The sequence below is a fragment of the Papaver somniferum genome, chromosome 4, assembly GCF_003573695.1.
Source record: "Papaver somniferum cultivar HN1 chromosome 4, ASM357369v1, whole genome shotgun sequence".
Taxonomy (NCBI): Eukaryota; Viridiplantae; Streptophyta; class Magnoliopsida; order Ranunculales; family Papaveraceae; genus Papaver; species Papaver somniferum.
The window spans coordinates 64,114,821-64,131,188 of NC_039361.1; the positions used below are offsets into that span (position 1 = coordinate 64,114,821).

Sequence of the window (16,368 nt, forward strand, 5' to 3'; positions counted from 1 at the left end):
AGATTTTTTCTTTGCTTTTTTTCTCTGCTCCAAAAAACTTCCCCACTTCCATAAAATAAGAATCCAGAAAAATGGTTGAAACTTCATCTTATTGTTTCCTTTCAGCAGTAACCAATACCACTGATATATCAATCCATCATCATCGTCATCACTAATAGTTTAAGGTAAACCTAATATCACAACTTATATTTATCAAACAGCAGACTCGGGGAAGAACTTTGAGAAGAAAAATAATCAATGGGTACTGGTTTTTAGAGGAGAAAATGTTTTTTTGGTACTAACATTGATAATGAGGAGACCAGAGAACTTCTTCTTGTAATTGATGATGGAAAAAATGTAGAAATCAAGAGATTTGATTGTAAATTTAGAGGAAATAAAATAATTGAAACTGATGGGAGGATCCCAGTTTACATATATTGGGACGTGGAGTATGCCTTATAACGAAGTGGAAATTATATAAATACCTCTCATTTTCATGGATTTCGTCAATAATTATACCCCTCATCTTCTAAAATATAATCCACTTAATTTTGAATCATATAAATACCCTTTCAATATTAATAAAAATTTAGATGAAAATCATTTCATTTATTATCTCACATGCTGGAAGTGGTGGTGGTGGTGATGCCGGAGATGGAGGTGGTGGTGCCACCAGATTTGGGATCAACTTTTGTTGTTGATACCAGATTTGGATCAACTTTTGTTGTTGATACCAGATTTTGGTGTCAACTTGAATTGTTGACACGTAATTTTAACCTAACTAATTTCCGAGTTTTCAATTTTTGTAAAAACTTGGGTTGTTGACACCAGATATGATATCTTCTTCGGTTGTTGACACCAAAATTTGGTGTCAACTTATGTTGTTGATACGAAAATCCGGATCAACTTCGGTTGTTGATACAAAAATCTGGACCTAACTTATTTCTAAATTTTTAATTTTGTCATCAACTTGGCAGCAACGGTGGTGGATTCGTAGGAGATGGTGGTCGCAATTGCGGTGGCGATGGTGACGATGAATTGTGGTGGAGTTGTGATGGTGGAATGTTGGTGATGGTTGTAAAATGGTGGTGGTGGTGGTGGAGATGGTTGTAGAGTGGTAGTGGTGGTGAATTGCCGTCGGTGGAGTTGGAGGTGGTGGTGGAGTGATTGAGAAAGAAAATTATTACTTTTTGAAAAGAAAAAAAGAAGTTATATGTAATAGATTACTAAAATAATTTATTTTTAAGAGGATAAGCTTTATATATAAGAGGAGGGGTATATTTATAATGTGGTAGGAGTATTTTTGAAGGGTTCCAAAACAAAGGGTAATTAATTAATATACCCCGTAACGAATAGACACGCGGAACTCTATATTAGGGTTTGATTTTTTTGAATTGGGTTTTTCTGTGAACATAATATTAGGATATGAGGTAGTTATTTAGTTTAATTAGTTGTTAATGAAGTAAATTGAAGTTGTTATAAGATCTGTTTTGATATGCAATGTTTTAAAATGAACCTGATCGTGTTTTGATAGATTTTGTCTGTAATTGGATCACGCAGAATCGTGGCGGCGGAGAAGATGGACTGATATGGACGAGATGATTAATTAAGGTCAAGGAGATCTATGAAATCAATATCGTAGGATTAATGGTTAAATGACAGTCGTTAGATGTTAAGGATATATTTGTATAATGATATTATTTATTTTCCTAAATAATTAAAACCTGGTAAAAGTTAGTCAAAATTAATCAAAGGTGAATTTCAAGTACCAAACGCAAAGCTGGACAGATATTAGACCAAACATTAAAATTGGACAAAATGTAAGTAACAAACACCAAATAATCCTATAAATATTGTTCACCAAGCTCCTCTATAAGTCATTTATTGATTGCGGATGACTGCCTTTTATTCTGTAAAATCAATGAAAAATCATGTCATAATCTTGTTAAAGTATTTAAAGATTTTGAATTAGCTTCTGGACAACTAATCAGTCTAAGTAATCGAGAGTTTTTTTTAGTCGAAAAGCTGAAACTAGCGTTAGACATTGAGTAAAAGAAATATTAGGAGTCACCGTTATACCACTTAAAGATAAATATCTAGGTTCAACTTTATTTAGCAATAGATCAAAAATTCAATATTTTGAACCTATGGTGGGAAAAATGAAACATAGGATGCATAGTTGGAAAGGTACTGAATTAAACAATGCAGGGAAAACATTTATGATTAAAAATATGACTTCTTCTCTTTATGTGTACCAAATGAATTGTTTTAAGATTCCAGTTAAAATTTGTGACAATATCACTAAACTGCAAAGAGATTATTGGTGGGGAAACAAATGAAAAGGGCCTTAATGAAAGAGGTAAAAAAGGAGCATGTTTGAAGAATTGAAATTCATTTTGTAAATCCCTAGATGAAGGAGGATGAGGAATTAAGAATGTAATTTTTTATTACCTAGCTATGATAGCTAAGACGGGTTGGAGGTTAATACAAAATCCAGATTCTCTTTGTGCCTCCATCATAAAAGCCTAGTATTTTCCCGACTGCGATATCATATACATAAATATTGTCCCTAATATGAATGATAGTTGTATTGGAAAGGAATGCTAACTGACATTCAAAAAATAAAAAAATATTTTTTTGGGAATTAGAAAATGGAATCAACATAAACATTTGAGAAGATTTCTGGATTCCATAAAGGACAACTCCTGTGCAGAAACCTTAAATGGGAAATGATGATCTTATTAAAGTTAGTGACTTTATTACCATACATTATACGTGGGACCTAATTAAAATATCTAAATGTTTTGATGCTGAAACTATAAAGAAAATAAAGATGATAACAATTCCGATCATTGATAAGGAAAATACATCTCATTGGACTCTAAACCACAAAGGTATCTTTTTTGTGAAATCTTAATATGACCAAATAAACTCTAATGAAAATGCTCATCAGAAATGGAACATGATATGGAGTATGGATATCACTTCTTTTGTGAAACATTTTATGTGGAAAGCAGCTCATGTTATTCTCCCTAACAATATGAGAGTAGCGGATGTAATCTCAGACATAGATACTACTTGTAATCTTTCTAACGAAGGACAATGATCTTTAACACATCTTTTTCTTCGATGCAATTATACTACTCAAGTTCGGATGCATTTTAACTTCACTATGCAATTTATTCTTAATGGAACAACTACTTTTCATGATTGTCTAAGTGATTTCTTTCAAAACCCAAATAGAGGAAATTATGAAATTGATTGAAATGTGCTCTGTAGCATAATCATATGGCATATTTGGAAAGCAAGGTGTAACGTAGTGTTTAAAAAGAAAAGTCATAATAGTACAGTCACAACAAACAACATTTTGACGTATATTAATAACTATAGAAATGTTAACAGAGCATGATATAACATAATGCAACAAATGTACTATAACCCACACATTGATGAGACTCTTTAGATTACTTCTCAACCAATGGAAGACAACTCAGATTACTTATCTACACCAAACATGGCAATGCAACTAAATATTTCTTTTACTTTGATGAAATATTTAGTGAGTTAGTTGGTTTTAAATTTTGTCCCATAAATATATGAGTTAATCTTATTAATCAATGGGATATTTCCAAAAGTACCTCTTTAATTGGTTATTGTTATTATAATAAATATAATATATGTGTAATTTGATAGCCATGTTTATATTCGTTAAGCAGTTGTTCTAAAATGCTTTCCAACTGTATAAAAGTTTACGAAAAACCGTAGTATAGTTTAAGAGATAAATCATTTCTAAGTTTTACTAGTTATTATCCATAAGGGCATAAATACTTAAGGTTCCACCTATTTACCACCCATGTTTTTCCTATTTGCCACCCTCATTAATTGCCACCCCCACTTATCCTATTGTGGGAATTATATAAATGCCCCTCCTTCTCATGGACTTCAAAAATACCCTTGTCCACTATATTAATACCCCTAATCTAAAAACAAGGAAATTCAATTAGAAGATACTTTCTTTAATACCCCTAATCTATTCGATACTTCTTCTTCTTCATTACTAAAAACCGAAAATCAACTTATTTATCGTCATCTCTGCCACTACATCTTCACAGTCGCCTCCACCACCACCTCCACCGATCTCGTCATCAGTTCCGGCAGCACCTCTTATGCTTCCAGCAAATCCATCACAAGCAGCAGCATCACCACCTGAATCGGATCGATTTTCACCTGATTCAAATCCAGAAATCAAGCTTGATAATTATTATCAACTGTTAGTATTCCTCTTCTTTTGATGTCTGTTATAGATTCAATGGTTTTAGCTTTTAATTGAAAGTTCTTCTTCTCAATCGATATAGCAACAAGCTCGAATTTAAGATCCATCAGCAACCCTAGTTTCGAATAATAGAGGTGGAGGTCGTGGCGGTGGTGAAGGAGGATATCAAATCTGTGTTTTATTAGAAGAAGATGATGGTGGTGATGGTGGTGGTGGTGAAGGAAGATACCATATCTAAAATGATAGTGGTGGCGACGGCGACGAAGGAGGTATGTATTTCAATCTATCAATTGATTATCTTCTTTCTCTAGTTTGAGTTTCTGCTGGTGGTGGTAGTATGTAGATAAAATCAGTCATGAAGATTATGTTGGTTCAGGTTCGAATGATGAAATAAAATCAGTCTTGAAGATAGTGGTGGTTATGGTTGTTGTGGTGTTGGTAGATATTCTGTGTGCTGGTGGTGTTGGTGATGCTGGTGAGGTTAGAACGATGAATTTTGATGATGGAGATTGTGTTGTTCTGGTTGGAATGATGAATTACAGTTGGTCATGAAGATAATGGTGATTCTGGTTGTTTGTGGTGTTGGAAATGTTATACGTTGCTGGCGGTGGTGGTGGCGGTGAGGTTGGACGACAAGTTGTTGAAAACTACTCCATCAACTATTGGCGGTAATGACTGAATCTGTTTTCAATGTACATTTGATTGCACTAGTATTGGTGCCAGTGATCTTGTGATTTTGATTGTGTTTCAATTATTTACCGGTAATGGTTTAGGTGAATTGTGTTTATTTGGTATTGTACTGGTGGTAGTGGAAGTTGTTATAGTGGTTGTGGTGGTGATTGTGGTGGTGGTGAGGCTCGAATGATAAAGAATGATAGAAATGGTAGTCAACAACCAATATTTGTGTATCAACAATAGAAATTGATCTTGGTGTAAGGAGTCAACAACAAATATTTGTGTATCAACAATAGAATTTGACCCTAGTTTAGGGAGTCAACAACCAGCGTTTGTGTATCAACAATAGAAAAATGGAATCAACAACCAATATTTGTGTATCAACAATAGAAATTGATTTTAGTGTAAGGAGTCAACAACAAATACTATTTGTGTATCAATAATAGAAATTGACCTTAGTTTAGGGAGTCAACAACCAATGTCTGTATATCAACAATGAAAAAATGGAATCAACAACCAATATTTGTGTATCAACAATAGAAATTGATCTTAGTGTAAGGAGTCAACAACAAATATTTGTGTATCAACAATAGAAATTGACCTTAGTTTAGGGAGTCAACAACCAATGTTTGTGTATCAACAATAGAAAAACGGAATCAACAACCAATATTTATTTATCAACAATAGAAATTGATCTTAGTATGAGGAGTCAACAACAAATATTTGTGTATCAACAATAGAAATTGGCCTTAGTTTAGTGAGTCAACAACCAATGTTTGTGTATGAACAATGGAAAAATGGAATCAACAACCAATATTTTTGTATCAACAACATAAATTGATCTTAGTGTAAGGAGTCAACAACAAATATTTGTGTATCAACAATAGAAATTGACCTTAGTTTAGGGAGTCAACAACCAATGTTTGTGTATCAACAATAGAAAAATGGAATCAACAACCAGATTTGACAAATATTTTTGAATTTTTTGGATCAACTTCAGTTGTTGACACCTAATATTGATGGCGGCGGCAACAACAACAATGGTGGTTGTGTGTGGCGGTGGTGGAATATTATTGGTGGTTGTATTTAGTAACTAGTGGTGGTGGCGGAGTGGTGGTGGAGTGGTGGTGGCGGCGGTGCTGTTGGTGGTGGTGAAATGGTGTTGTTGGTGGATGTGAAATAATAGAAAAATCTATTTTTTAATGGATAAGATTTTTAAATGGAAAATGATATTGTAAGTGATGGTATTAAGGTAATCTATCTTTTAATGGATAAGATATTTAAATGATAGGGGTATTTATATTATTGTATAAGGGTATATTTATTGGGTGTCAAAACTAAGAGTATTTAATAAATTTACCCTATTTGCCACTCATATATTTTTGCATACATCCTAAACGCTACCTTTTGACTTTCTTTTTACAGGCAACAATGAAACCAGACTAATAACTTAACTTTTGAAAAACTTTACGTTCCTTTCTAATCACCGGCATTTTATTTCTTTTTTATATACGAAATTGGGGAGACGATTGTTGTTTGAAAATTGAGGATCTATATAACTTTGAATTGTTTTCGGATGAATTAACAAGACATTGCCTTGAGGCTGGGGAGTTATGTTTCTTTAATCTGTTTATGGTCGACTAATAACCACTGTCGTTGTCAAGGTAGGTGCCGATGTACGGTGATTATATGGTCTCCGTCAAATCAATATACCTTCTTCGACTGCACATACAAGTATACAACTTTCTTCTGTTAATGGAAAAAATCTGTCCTAATTTCATTTTTGTATTATCGTGGTTTGGTTGGATTAGTTTGTCGCTTCCATGCAAACTTTGTCTTCTTCTTCCTCCAAGGATCTATGAACTCTACTAACCGTTTGTTAATTCAATTCAACACTGCCTGGCCTGCTTCACCTTTGTTTTCGAATGAAAATTTAGTTATATATTTCCTCCGTTCCTTTTTAATAGCCTGGTTTTTATAAATAAATGTTTCAAAAAAAATAGACTGGTTTTCTAATTAGAAAAGTCAAATATTACTTTAATTTTTTGGAACCATTTTTTTCTTAACTTTTTTGATGACAAGTATCATGTGGACCATTTCACTTTACTTCTTTTACTGACAAGTATCATGGGGACCATTTCACTTCACTTCTTTTATTGACAAGTGTCATGAGGACCACTTTCAATGATTAGTTCTCTTAATTTCCTTAAATTTCTCTAAAAACAAAACCAGCCTATTAAAAAAGAACGGAATGAGTATTTTTTTAACTCGTCACTTTGCTTCTTACGCACTTTTACTAGGAACAATATCGTCAAGTATATATACACTTCGAAGGTGATTACAAGGAAAATATGGTAAGTATATACATTTCTAGAAGGATAGGTAGTACAATCCCTGTTTTGTATAATTGAGTTTTTAAGGAAAATAAAGATTAATAGAGATGCATGCAAATAGGTGGAACTATACTTAAATATGCTCATTTTTATTCATTGCTTTAAAAATTGTGCAAACTACAACTAACTCATTTAATTTGGAAGGGAGAGAGTATTTGTTAGCCAATGAAATATCCTTTCTGATAAAAAAAATAAACAAAATATAAAAAAAAATCCTTGAAAACAGATAATGCCGATGGTTTTAAACGGAGTAAAAGATTTCAAAGTTAACCCAACATTACGGTCATTTCCTAAAAACATGTATAACTGTTATTAAGGTGTCGTGTATCCTATAGTTCTTAACTTAGATAACACAACTTCTTTCTTAGATATTTGCAAAATAGGGATAGGGAGATCAAGTTCAGTCATACCCATAAAAATAATTTTGACAAAAGATTAATTTATTTGGAAAGAAAGATGTAACAGAGTCTTTGAACAAAAACAACAAACTAAAACTAATTAGGCTTAGAAATACAAAGATTTTTAGATTTTTGGTATAAGAACAAAATTCCATCTAGATAGTCCCCTAGTAGCAACAATAAGGTGCAAAAATGGTCTTTGCGTAAAAGATCACAGTTGAAACTTAACTACCTAAATTAGCCTTTTGTAATGCATTTAAAAAAAAAAAAGAGGTGCCGTGTATCAATCGCTAAAGATCGTTAAAACCCTGCAACTTTCGTTTCCATTCATTTTCAGAACTTAAAAAGGTGGTAAAATGGCTTCAACGGTCATCAATTCCTACGCTCTTCCCGCCAAAAAACTATCCATAAAAAAGAAACAAACCCCAAATACAAACCTCTCACTATTACACCTCTGCACTCACCTATATGAAGCCAAGCAGATCCATGCCCTCATGATCAAAACCTCTCAAATCTCTGACTCCTATTCGGCTGGCCGAATAGCCGAGTTCTACGCCATTTCAGACCATGGAAGCCTCAAATGCGCTGAAAAGGTTCTGAATTCAGTCCAAGAACCTTCCTCATTCTTATGGAACACTGTCATCAGAGGAAACATCATAAAACAAAACCTCATCAATTCCATCCTTCTCTATAATCAGATGATCTCAAAATCAGTTGAACCAGATCACTTCACCTTCACATTTCTTCTGAAAGCTTGTACTGAGTTACCGGCTCCGGATGTTGGAAAACAGCTGCATTGTCAAATAAGTAAGTTAGGACTTGAATTTAATCCATACGTTAGGAACAAGCTAATTCATCTTTATTCAATCTCTGGTTCGATTGCTGATGCTCAAAAGCTGTTTGATAAAAGTACGGAGTTAGGTATTGTCACTTGGAATAGCATGCTTGAAGCCTATGCTGATTGTAAAGATAGGGAGTCACTTCATAAACTCTTTCATGAAATGCCTTATAGAGATGTAGTTTCTTGGAACACAGTAATTGGGTTTTATGTACAAGTGGGAGAGTTCAAGGAGGCTGTCGAGATGTTTAGACAGATGCAAGAAAAGGGACAACTTGCAAACCGAGTTACTTTAATCAGTGTTTTATCTGCAGTTGCTCATCTGGGTGCTCTTGCTCAAGGAAGTTGGTTACATTCTTATATCGATAAGAATCACATCAACCTTGATGAGAATCTCGGTTCAGCACTCATCAACATGTATGCGAAATGTGGCTGCTTGGATGGTGCAATTCAAGCTTTTGAGAAGACGAGTAAGAAGAGCGTTGATACATGGAATTCGATGATATCTGGATTTGCGGCAAATGGACAAAGTTTAAAAGCTATTGGACTTTTTACAAAAATGGAGTCTTCGAGAGTTCAGCCCAATGCGATAACTTTCTCTTGTGTTTTAAATGCTTGCAGTCATGGAGGTTTGGTAGAAGAAGGTGTTAAGTATTTCAGAAAGATGAGTGAAATTTACAAGATTAAACCAGATATTGCACATTACGGATGCATGGTTGACCTATTTAGTCGTGCAGCATTGTTTGATAGGGCGGAGGATATCATCAGAACAATGCCAATGAAACCTGACAAGGTTATGTGGAAGGCATTACTGGGTGCTTGTAGAAATCATAGAAATTTTGAAGTAGGGGAAAGAGCTGGGCTTAAACTCATTGAATTGGCACCAGATGATCATGCTAGTTATGTATTGCTGTCAAACATATATGCAATTGCTGAAAAGTGGGAAGGAGTTCACAGAGTGAGGAAAATGATGTGGGAAAGAGGAATAAGGAAAATACCTGGGTGCAGCTCGATCGAATTGGATGGAGTTGTTCACGAGTTCATTGTTGGAGATATCACCCATTCAGGAAAGAAGGAGATTTATGAAATGTTGGATGAAATGGGGGGAAAACTAAAGCTTGCAGGCTATAAGCCGGACACAGAACAGGTTTTGCTAGATATTGAAGACGAAGAGGTGAAGAAGAATTCACTTACTCACCACAGTGAGAAGTTGGCAATTGCGTTTGGTTTCATCAGTACCAGCCCTAAAACAACCATTAGAGTTGTGAAAAATTTACGGGTCTGTAGTGATTGTCATTCTGTGATGAAGCATCTTTCTAAGATATACGAACGTGACATAATCGTCAGAGATTCAAACCGGTTTCATCATTTTAGTGAGGGGACTTGTTCTTGTATGGATTATTGGTAATAATTTTCAAACCGGTTTCATCATCTTAGTGAGGGGACTTGTTTATAATGGATTATATCTCCACAAATGAACTATTGGGATTTGGGAGTCTTGGACCACATTTATACTTCCTCATGAATATATTCTTTTGCATGTTCTATGCCTAGCAGTGGAATCATTGTTAGATTGGTGCAAAAGCCAGAAGACGGATCTACACTCTCCAATTTATAACACTATTTGGTAGGCAAGATTATTGAATGATTGAAGTCGTTGAAATATGCTATGAAAGAACACAGGAACTACATTTACTTTTCAATGTTTTCATGTATAATTTACAGTACCAAAATCATGCCAAGATCAATATATACAAATTAGAAAGTAAAATTGACAAAGTGGGCTCTTCCCTACTAGCTTTTACCTCCATCTTTCATCTTCTTGATAGAATCCAACAGAGATGATGTCTTTACCTGGGTATTCTGTGACTTTGCAAATGGATTTGTAGGTCGATGAGACTCAGATGGACTTATCTCTTCACTTTTGTTTCCCTTGCCTGTGGTTTTATTAACAGAACCAAACAATCTAGGCTTCTCTGGAATGGTCATCAACTTTTTCGGGGGATTAGTTTCACCCTGAACCTTAAGATCATTTATCTTTATTTTCTCTACACTAGGACTTCCGTTGGATTCCAATCTCTCCTTTCCCACAGTAGACCTACTTGTTTCTGCTTTTTCTTGCTTGAAAAATTGAGGTGAAGGAAGCTTTAGTGGTGGCACCGCATTTTCAAATTCCATCCTTCTGTTATCAGCAACGGGCATGATATTGGGGGCTTTAAAACCATCAGAGGATGGTTTTGTGAATGGAGTTGTCTCAGTAGTTTCATTTTGCATTCTTTCCTGTAAGCAAACATATAGGTGTAACCGTGTAAGAAATTATTGGTGATTTGAGATATACACATTTTGGTATTTTTTTTTGAATTAAACATGTTGATGGTTACCTCAAGGATGCAATTAAAGCGATCAGCCAACACAGGAAGCTTCAGGACAGTAGCAATCCTTATCGCACCTTGCACTGATTTATCCAAAGATAAAAGTTTCACAAGCTCAGTAGCTCTCTCAAGCTTCTCACCTGAAATAACCATCACAGTTTAGCATGGCCAGCAACGTGTATCCTTCAAAACAACTAGTCGAAAATCTCAATCACTCACCATTGCAGCATGCCGCAATAAGCTTCAAGATGCATCTGTCGAGAGATGTCTCAATATCGAAAGCTTTGTCTTCTAATGGCATGATATTTTGATGAGAAGTGGCCATTTCTTCAATCTTTCTCTGAACCTGCAAGGTTTAAAATTCAGGAAGAGTTAGAAGTAGGCTCTAATCACTAGTCAAAGTTTGTAAATCCACACATACAAGCCTTCATGGTCTAGGATCTCTAAGAAAGTTTTTGTAGGAGAGAGAAGAGAGAGATGTCATGAGATAGCATATACCATTGTGGTTCAACAAAGAATTAAAAAAGTAGTGAACACGAAATATTCATCATGATCATAGATATATTTCATGGTTACCCATTTAGAGACTGTTATCTATAAGGAGAAGAACCTGATAATGTACTATTTGCTTACTGTGTTTGAGGATGCTGACAAATGAAAAGGCTAATAATTCGGTTACAAGAAAAATGAATAGAACAAACCTGTGAGAGAGATAGGTTGCTCAACATAAATTCATTTTCAAGATCGTTAGCTCCCAGATCAGAAGACGCTAGAGGAAATGAAAGATTCAGTAGTGTAAGAAATGGCTTGGGTGTCACCTAAAAGACCAAAAGAAAAAAATATTTACATTTAGCACAATGTGATTAGCACAATGTGAAAAGTAAGGCAAACAGAAGGGGGGAAAAACAGGAGATGAACATTACCAGAGGATATGTCAGAGGATTTTTGCAGAGAATACAGAACAATTTGCTATCATTCAACCCAACCACCCAGTAATTATCCTCGGGATTATCCTTGCTAGCACTGTTATCAGATGTTTATTGGTAAGAGATTGTCACTACAGGGATAAATATTATGAAAAACATTTTTTAAGCAGAAAACATTAGACCTGAAGAGAGGTAACCAACTTCCTCCGAATTGGCTAGTGAACACTCTCAATACACCCTACAATTTATGCTAAATGTCAGTCCCACATGAACAGAAACGAAAGATGAAGAATATCGCGAATAACAGAAAAGCATAGCTTTGCTGACCTTAGAATCATAAGAACTTAGGTGGCCTTCTTCACTATAACCTAGCCATGTTAAACATGAACCAGGTGTTAATGGAAGACGACCTTTCATGGCTTGGGCTTCTTTCGCAAAGTTGAATACTCTGAACTCCAAAATCTGTAGAGAAATAACTAGTCAACTCCAGTTTTTATATGAAAATTATTATTTTTTAAAAAAAATTAAAAATGTATTCAGTAAAAGTGCAGAAAAATATGTAAATAGCTAAGAATATTTTAGTGCGAAATTACTTTTCAGTGAAAGATGAAATGGTACCTGATCATCAGAAGGAAGACAAGAAGAATGAGTCACAACAGCCAGCTCATCCTTGAAGCCAGATGCTGTCACCACTGGTCCATCTAGAGAGATAACATGCTTCTGCATATATACAAAGAAGATAATGGAGTTACCAGACACCGGGAACTGGATCATGGAGTAATGAACATACAAAACAAAATGTAGTACTCAAAATAGCCAGGGACATAATGAAAACAAGAAAATTGAAAGAATTTTTAGTCTGTCGGGGAAATTCGATATTTGATGCAACCAAAGAACTTGGAAGACCATTCGACATATTAATGCCTAGTTTATCTGCATTTTGGATTTGAATTAATTTAAAACCAAAATCAAGTGGTTAAAGCATTAAGGAACAATGGTCACAGACTAACTTAGATAAGCTTTGTCGAGAGTGTTTTGGCAAATCAGAATTATGTATGAAAACTTTATACATCATAATGATGGTAATATGTTTGCCAATGTATCCAATTTAGCAACTTGATACCAATTTCCCGATATTTCCTTGCAACCATACTTGAGGAAGCAAGGGGCTATCTGATGCACAACAACTAAACAAATTAAGGTATAAAGACTCCATCCAGTTCAATCAAAGCCCTCCAGAATTAACTGAAGGAAAATCGATTATATCCTAGGGATTTGATTGGTCATTTAACATGTACATTCCAAGGAAAACTACTTACTATTACCTAATATATATGCATTTGGAATATTGGATAAGAGTTCCAAAGGAGGGAAATAAACCTAGATTGGTTTCTAACACTTATTAGTGATTTATAATAGTTTTCACCTAAGATTCATCCACATCCAGAAAAAAATCAATGTACAAACCAATTTGAAATCAGCAACTATGCAACAGTATCCAACTGTCAATCACAAACCTGCAGTCCACCTTCAGTGAATACGCGTAGATAATTTAAACTGGTAACAGCAGCAACCCAACCAGTACCAAGAGCCACAACCTTAACTTCTTCTCCCTCAAAGCGCATTGACCACTGCACAAAGTAACAAACAATTAGCAAGTATTAAAACTCCAGCATTACTCATCCAATACAAGCATGGACATGCAGAGTAAAATTCAATGTGGACATCTCAAGATGATTATAGGAGACAAACCTCGCTGTTGTTAGCCCAGCTACTGAATGGGCGATAGATAAGAGTACTCATATTCTTCTCGCCCTTGCATGGATTTGCAAATACACTTCCATTCTCATTAAGTGAAGCCATCGTAAAACCAAAATAATCGGTCATTGAGGGTACTCGAAGGCCTTTACCAGTGTCGTGGAAGTCAACCTGCAACACATGTATGGACAACATATAAGAAACCACAGAAGGAAAGCACTTGTTTATATTCCTATAGATTGTCATCACTTGAGCAGTAACAGAAAAGACAAACTGGTATAACTTTCGTAGGTACTAAAATGCCCGAATTATCAGAAACCAATGAAGTTGAATACCCGGACACCACAGTTATCAAAAGATTAGAAAAAAATAATTTTGATAGAAGAACAGTCATTTAACACTAAGTTGACTCAACAAAAGGAACTAATAGAGGGAATTACACTTAGTTACCTCTATGTGGGGGTATCCATCAGTATCCATCGTAGTAATGACTCCAAGCATGTTGTAGCAAAGGAAACGTTTTTTTCCACTCTGCAAGGGTGTACAGCCTGGCTGAAAGGCATCCTGCATTTTTGGTCTTCCAAGCTTCATTCCACTACCAACTTCCTCATACACGTCATCTTTAGGTTTCTTGTGAATATGAGAAGCTTTTTTGCGAGGTTCGGCCTTGGTAGGAATGCCTACTGCACCATCATCGTCTTCATCTAACATATCAAATTCGGTCTGTTTCCTCAGTCTTTTTTTGTGAAGTGGCTCAGGCTCGCCAAAGCTACTTTCACCAACATTACTCAAACTACCAGAACCACTAGGTTCTTGAGTATCTTCATCAAATAAATCCAACCCATTGCTTTTTGGTTTTGGAGCACCTTCTAGAGGAGAATTCATATGTGAAGGAACAACAGAATCCCACACCCCATATTTCCCCATGGTATCGATTACAGCTAACGCATTCCCAGTTGGCTTCCAAGCCATAGAACAGATTGTGTCTTCAAATTTTTGGCGATTTATATCCTGCTTCTTGCGAACATCCCACACCAAAATCTGCTTATCTAAGCTAGATGTAGCCATATATTTTCCATTAGGTGACCAAGACATGAAACAAACAGATTGTGAATGGTCACCTTTGAGTGAACCAACTTCCTCTGATGTATCTCTATCATACATAACAACATCGTTTTTCAAACCCGGGACAGCTAAGAAATCCCCAGATGGACTCCAGCACAAGACATTCGGGACAGAAGTGTCTGTTTCATAGTTAGGAGCAACCCTTTTAAGAATATTTATTGGTGTCCCAGTGGACAGTTGCCAAAATATCACAGTACCAATCGAATCTACAGATGCCAAATACTCACCAATTGGATCAAAAGCTAATCCAGTTATAGGTCCTTTGTGTTCTTTCAGAACCCTTGAAATTGTGCTATCAATTGTGTCTATCAATTTAATACCCTCATCATCACCGGCAGCAGCCAACAAACTACCTGACTTATTAAAAGAAAGACAACGTATCGGCAACGTGAACCTGGTTACATTGGTTTGAAATTTTCCACCTGCGCAAAACAATCAAGGATCTATTATTTGCTAAATTCATGAAACCCTAATGTAATAATAGGTATAAGAAATGTCGATATAATACTCAATCAAAGATCTACCAACCAAATTGACAACATTGAAAATAAAAACTGAAATTAGTTACAAAGAAAATATAAACAGAGAAAATCAAATTAAAATATACCTGGAAAATTATAGAGTGAGACAGAATGATCGAGTGAACCAGAAGCAAGACATGTAGAATTAGGATTAAGAGCTAATGCAGTAACACCTTCCTTATGATGAGAGACAAGTTTTGGAGGTTTTGCAGGTAAAAGTGCATCATGAATAGAGATTTTAGTATCAGAAGTGGAAGAAGTAACGAGATGTTGAGATTCAAGATCCCAGATAATAGAACAGGTGGATTCAGATCCACTACTCTTATGTGCTTCTTTAAGCTTTACAGATCGAGCTTTCATGGCGGCTCTGGTTTAATTTTTTTTTTTTTTTTTCGCTGTTTAGAAATGAAATGAATTGTGAGGTCAAATCACTAGTGGTATCTCTTATAGGGGAATGTTAGGGTTTAGTTTAAGGCGGGAATGTGCTTTGGTTGCCGCGGGAGTTTTTGAGTTCTTTTTCGGAACCGTAAGAAAAGTAGCGTTTAGTTTAGCCCAAGATAGATCTAGTTCAGCCCAAAAAATTATTAGGGCTGAGCATGACATAGCCCAGAGGCTCCAGACTACCCACCAAAAAGTCCAAAATGGACCGATCCAACTTGTTAGAATGTGATTCAGTTGCTGTGCCTTAAAAATTGAAAATGGAGAACCACATGGAACAACTGATTGCCCTTTCTAAGTTTTTCCTTGAACTCTGGAGTCATTGTGATGACAAATAGATAATCAAGATTCCAAGAGACAATTTTAACTACTAGTACAAGTTATTGGGCTAAAAATGTAACTACAGTACTACCAATAGTCCAATACGGTTGCCATTATAGAATCATTACTGTGCATAATATGAGTGCGTGTTCAAACTCTATATACCATCTTGTAAGACTCGGAAAATATGAACAATCATCTCGAATTTTTTCCTATCAACTAGTTCAAAGACACAGATATCGCTCTCCTTCAAATGATTATCTGAAACGAATTTATACCAGCCCCGAGATAGCCCTCTATTATTTCGTGTTCGTGAAACATATCCGACTTCCCAGGTTCTCCCATCTGAAA

At 35.3% G+C, this 16,368-nt stretch overlaps 2 protein-coding genes across 3 annotated transcripts; one reads left to right on the forward strand and one right to left on the reverse strand.

The window, feature by feature from the left end:
* Positions 1-7,957: 7,957 nt before the first annotated feature.
* Positions 7,958-10,069, forward strand: LOC113275723 (pentatricopeptide repeat-containing protein At5g48910-like). The gene has a single exon (XM_026525274.1). The coding sequence runs from the start codon at positions 8,075-8,077 to the stop codon at positions 9,962-9,964; it is 1,890 nt and encodes a 629-aa protein (XP_026381059.1). The 5' UTR covers positions 7,958-8,074; the 3' UTR covers positions 9,965-10,069.
* Positions 10,070-10,221: 152 nt separating this feature from the next.
* LOC113275722 (WD repeat and HMG-box DNA-binding protein 1-like) lies at positions 10,222-15,657 on the reverse strand. Of its 2 annotated transcripts, XM_026525273.1 has the most exons (13): positions 15,345-15,657; positions 14,965-15,159; positions 14,063-14,856; positions 13,607-13,783; positions 13,372-13,485; positions 12,473-12,574; positions 12,182-12,316; positions 12,037-12,092; positions 11,852-11,951; positions 11,630-11,746; positions 11,148-11,274; positions 10,938-11,068; positions 10,222-10,836 (listed from the first exon to the last, which is right to left on the reverse strand). In XM_026525273.1, the coding sequence occupies exons 1-13, from the start codon at positions 15,616-15,618 to the stop codon at positions 10,351-10,353; spliced, it is 2,808 nt and encodes a 935-aa protein (XP_026381058.1). In that variant the 5' UTR covers positions 15,619-15,657; the 3' UTR covers positions 10,222-10,350. The 2 variants fall into 2 exon arrangements, with proteins under 2 accessions (XP_026381058.1, XP_026381057.1); XM_026525272.1 differs by having other exon boundaries at positions 14,063-15,159.
* Between the last annotated feature and the right edge of the window lie 711 nt (positions 15,658-16,368).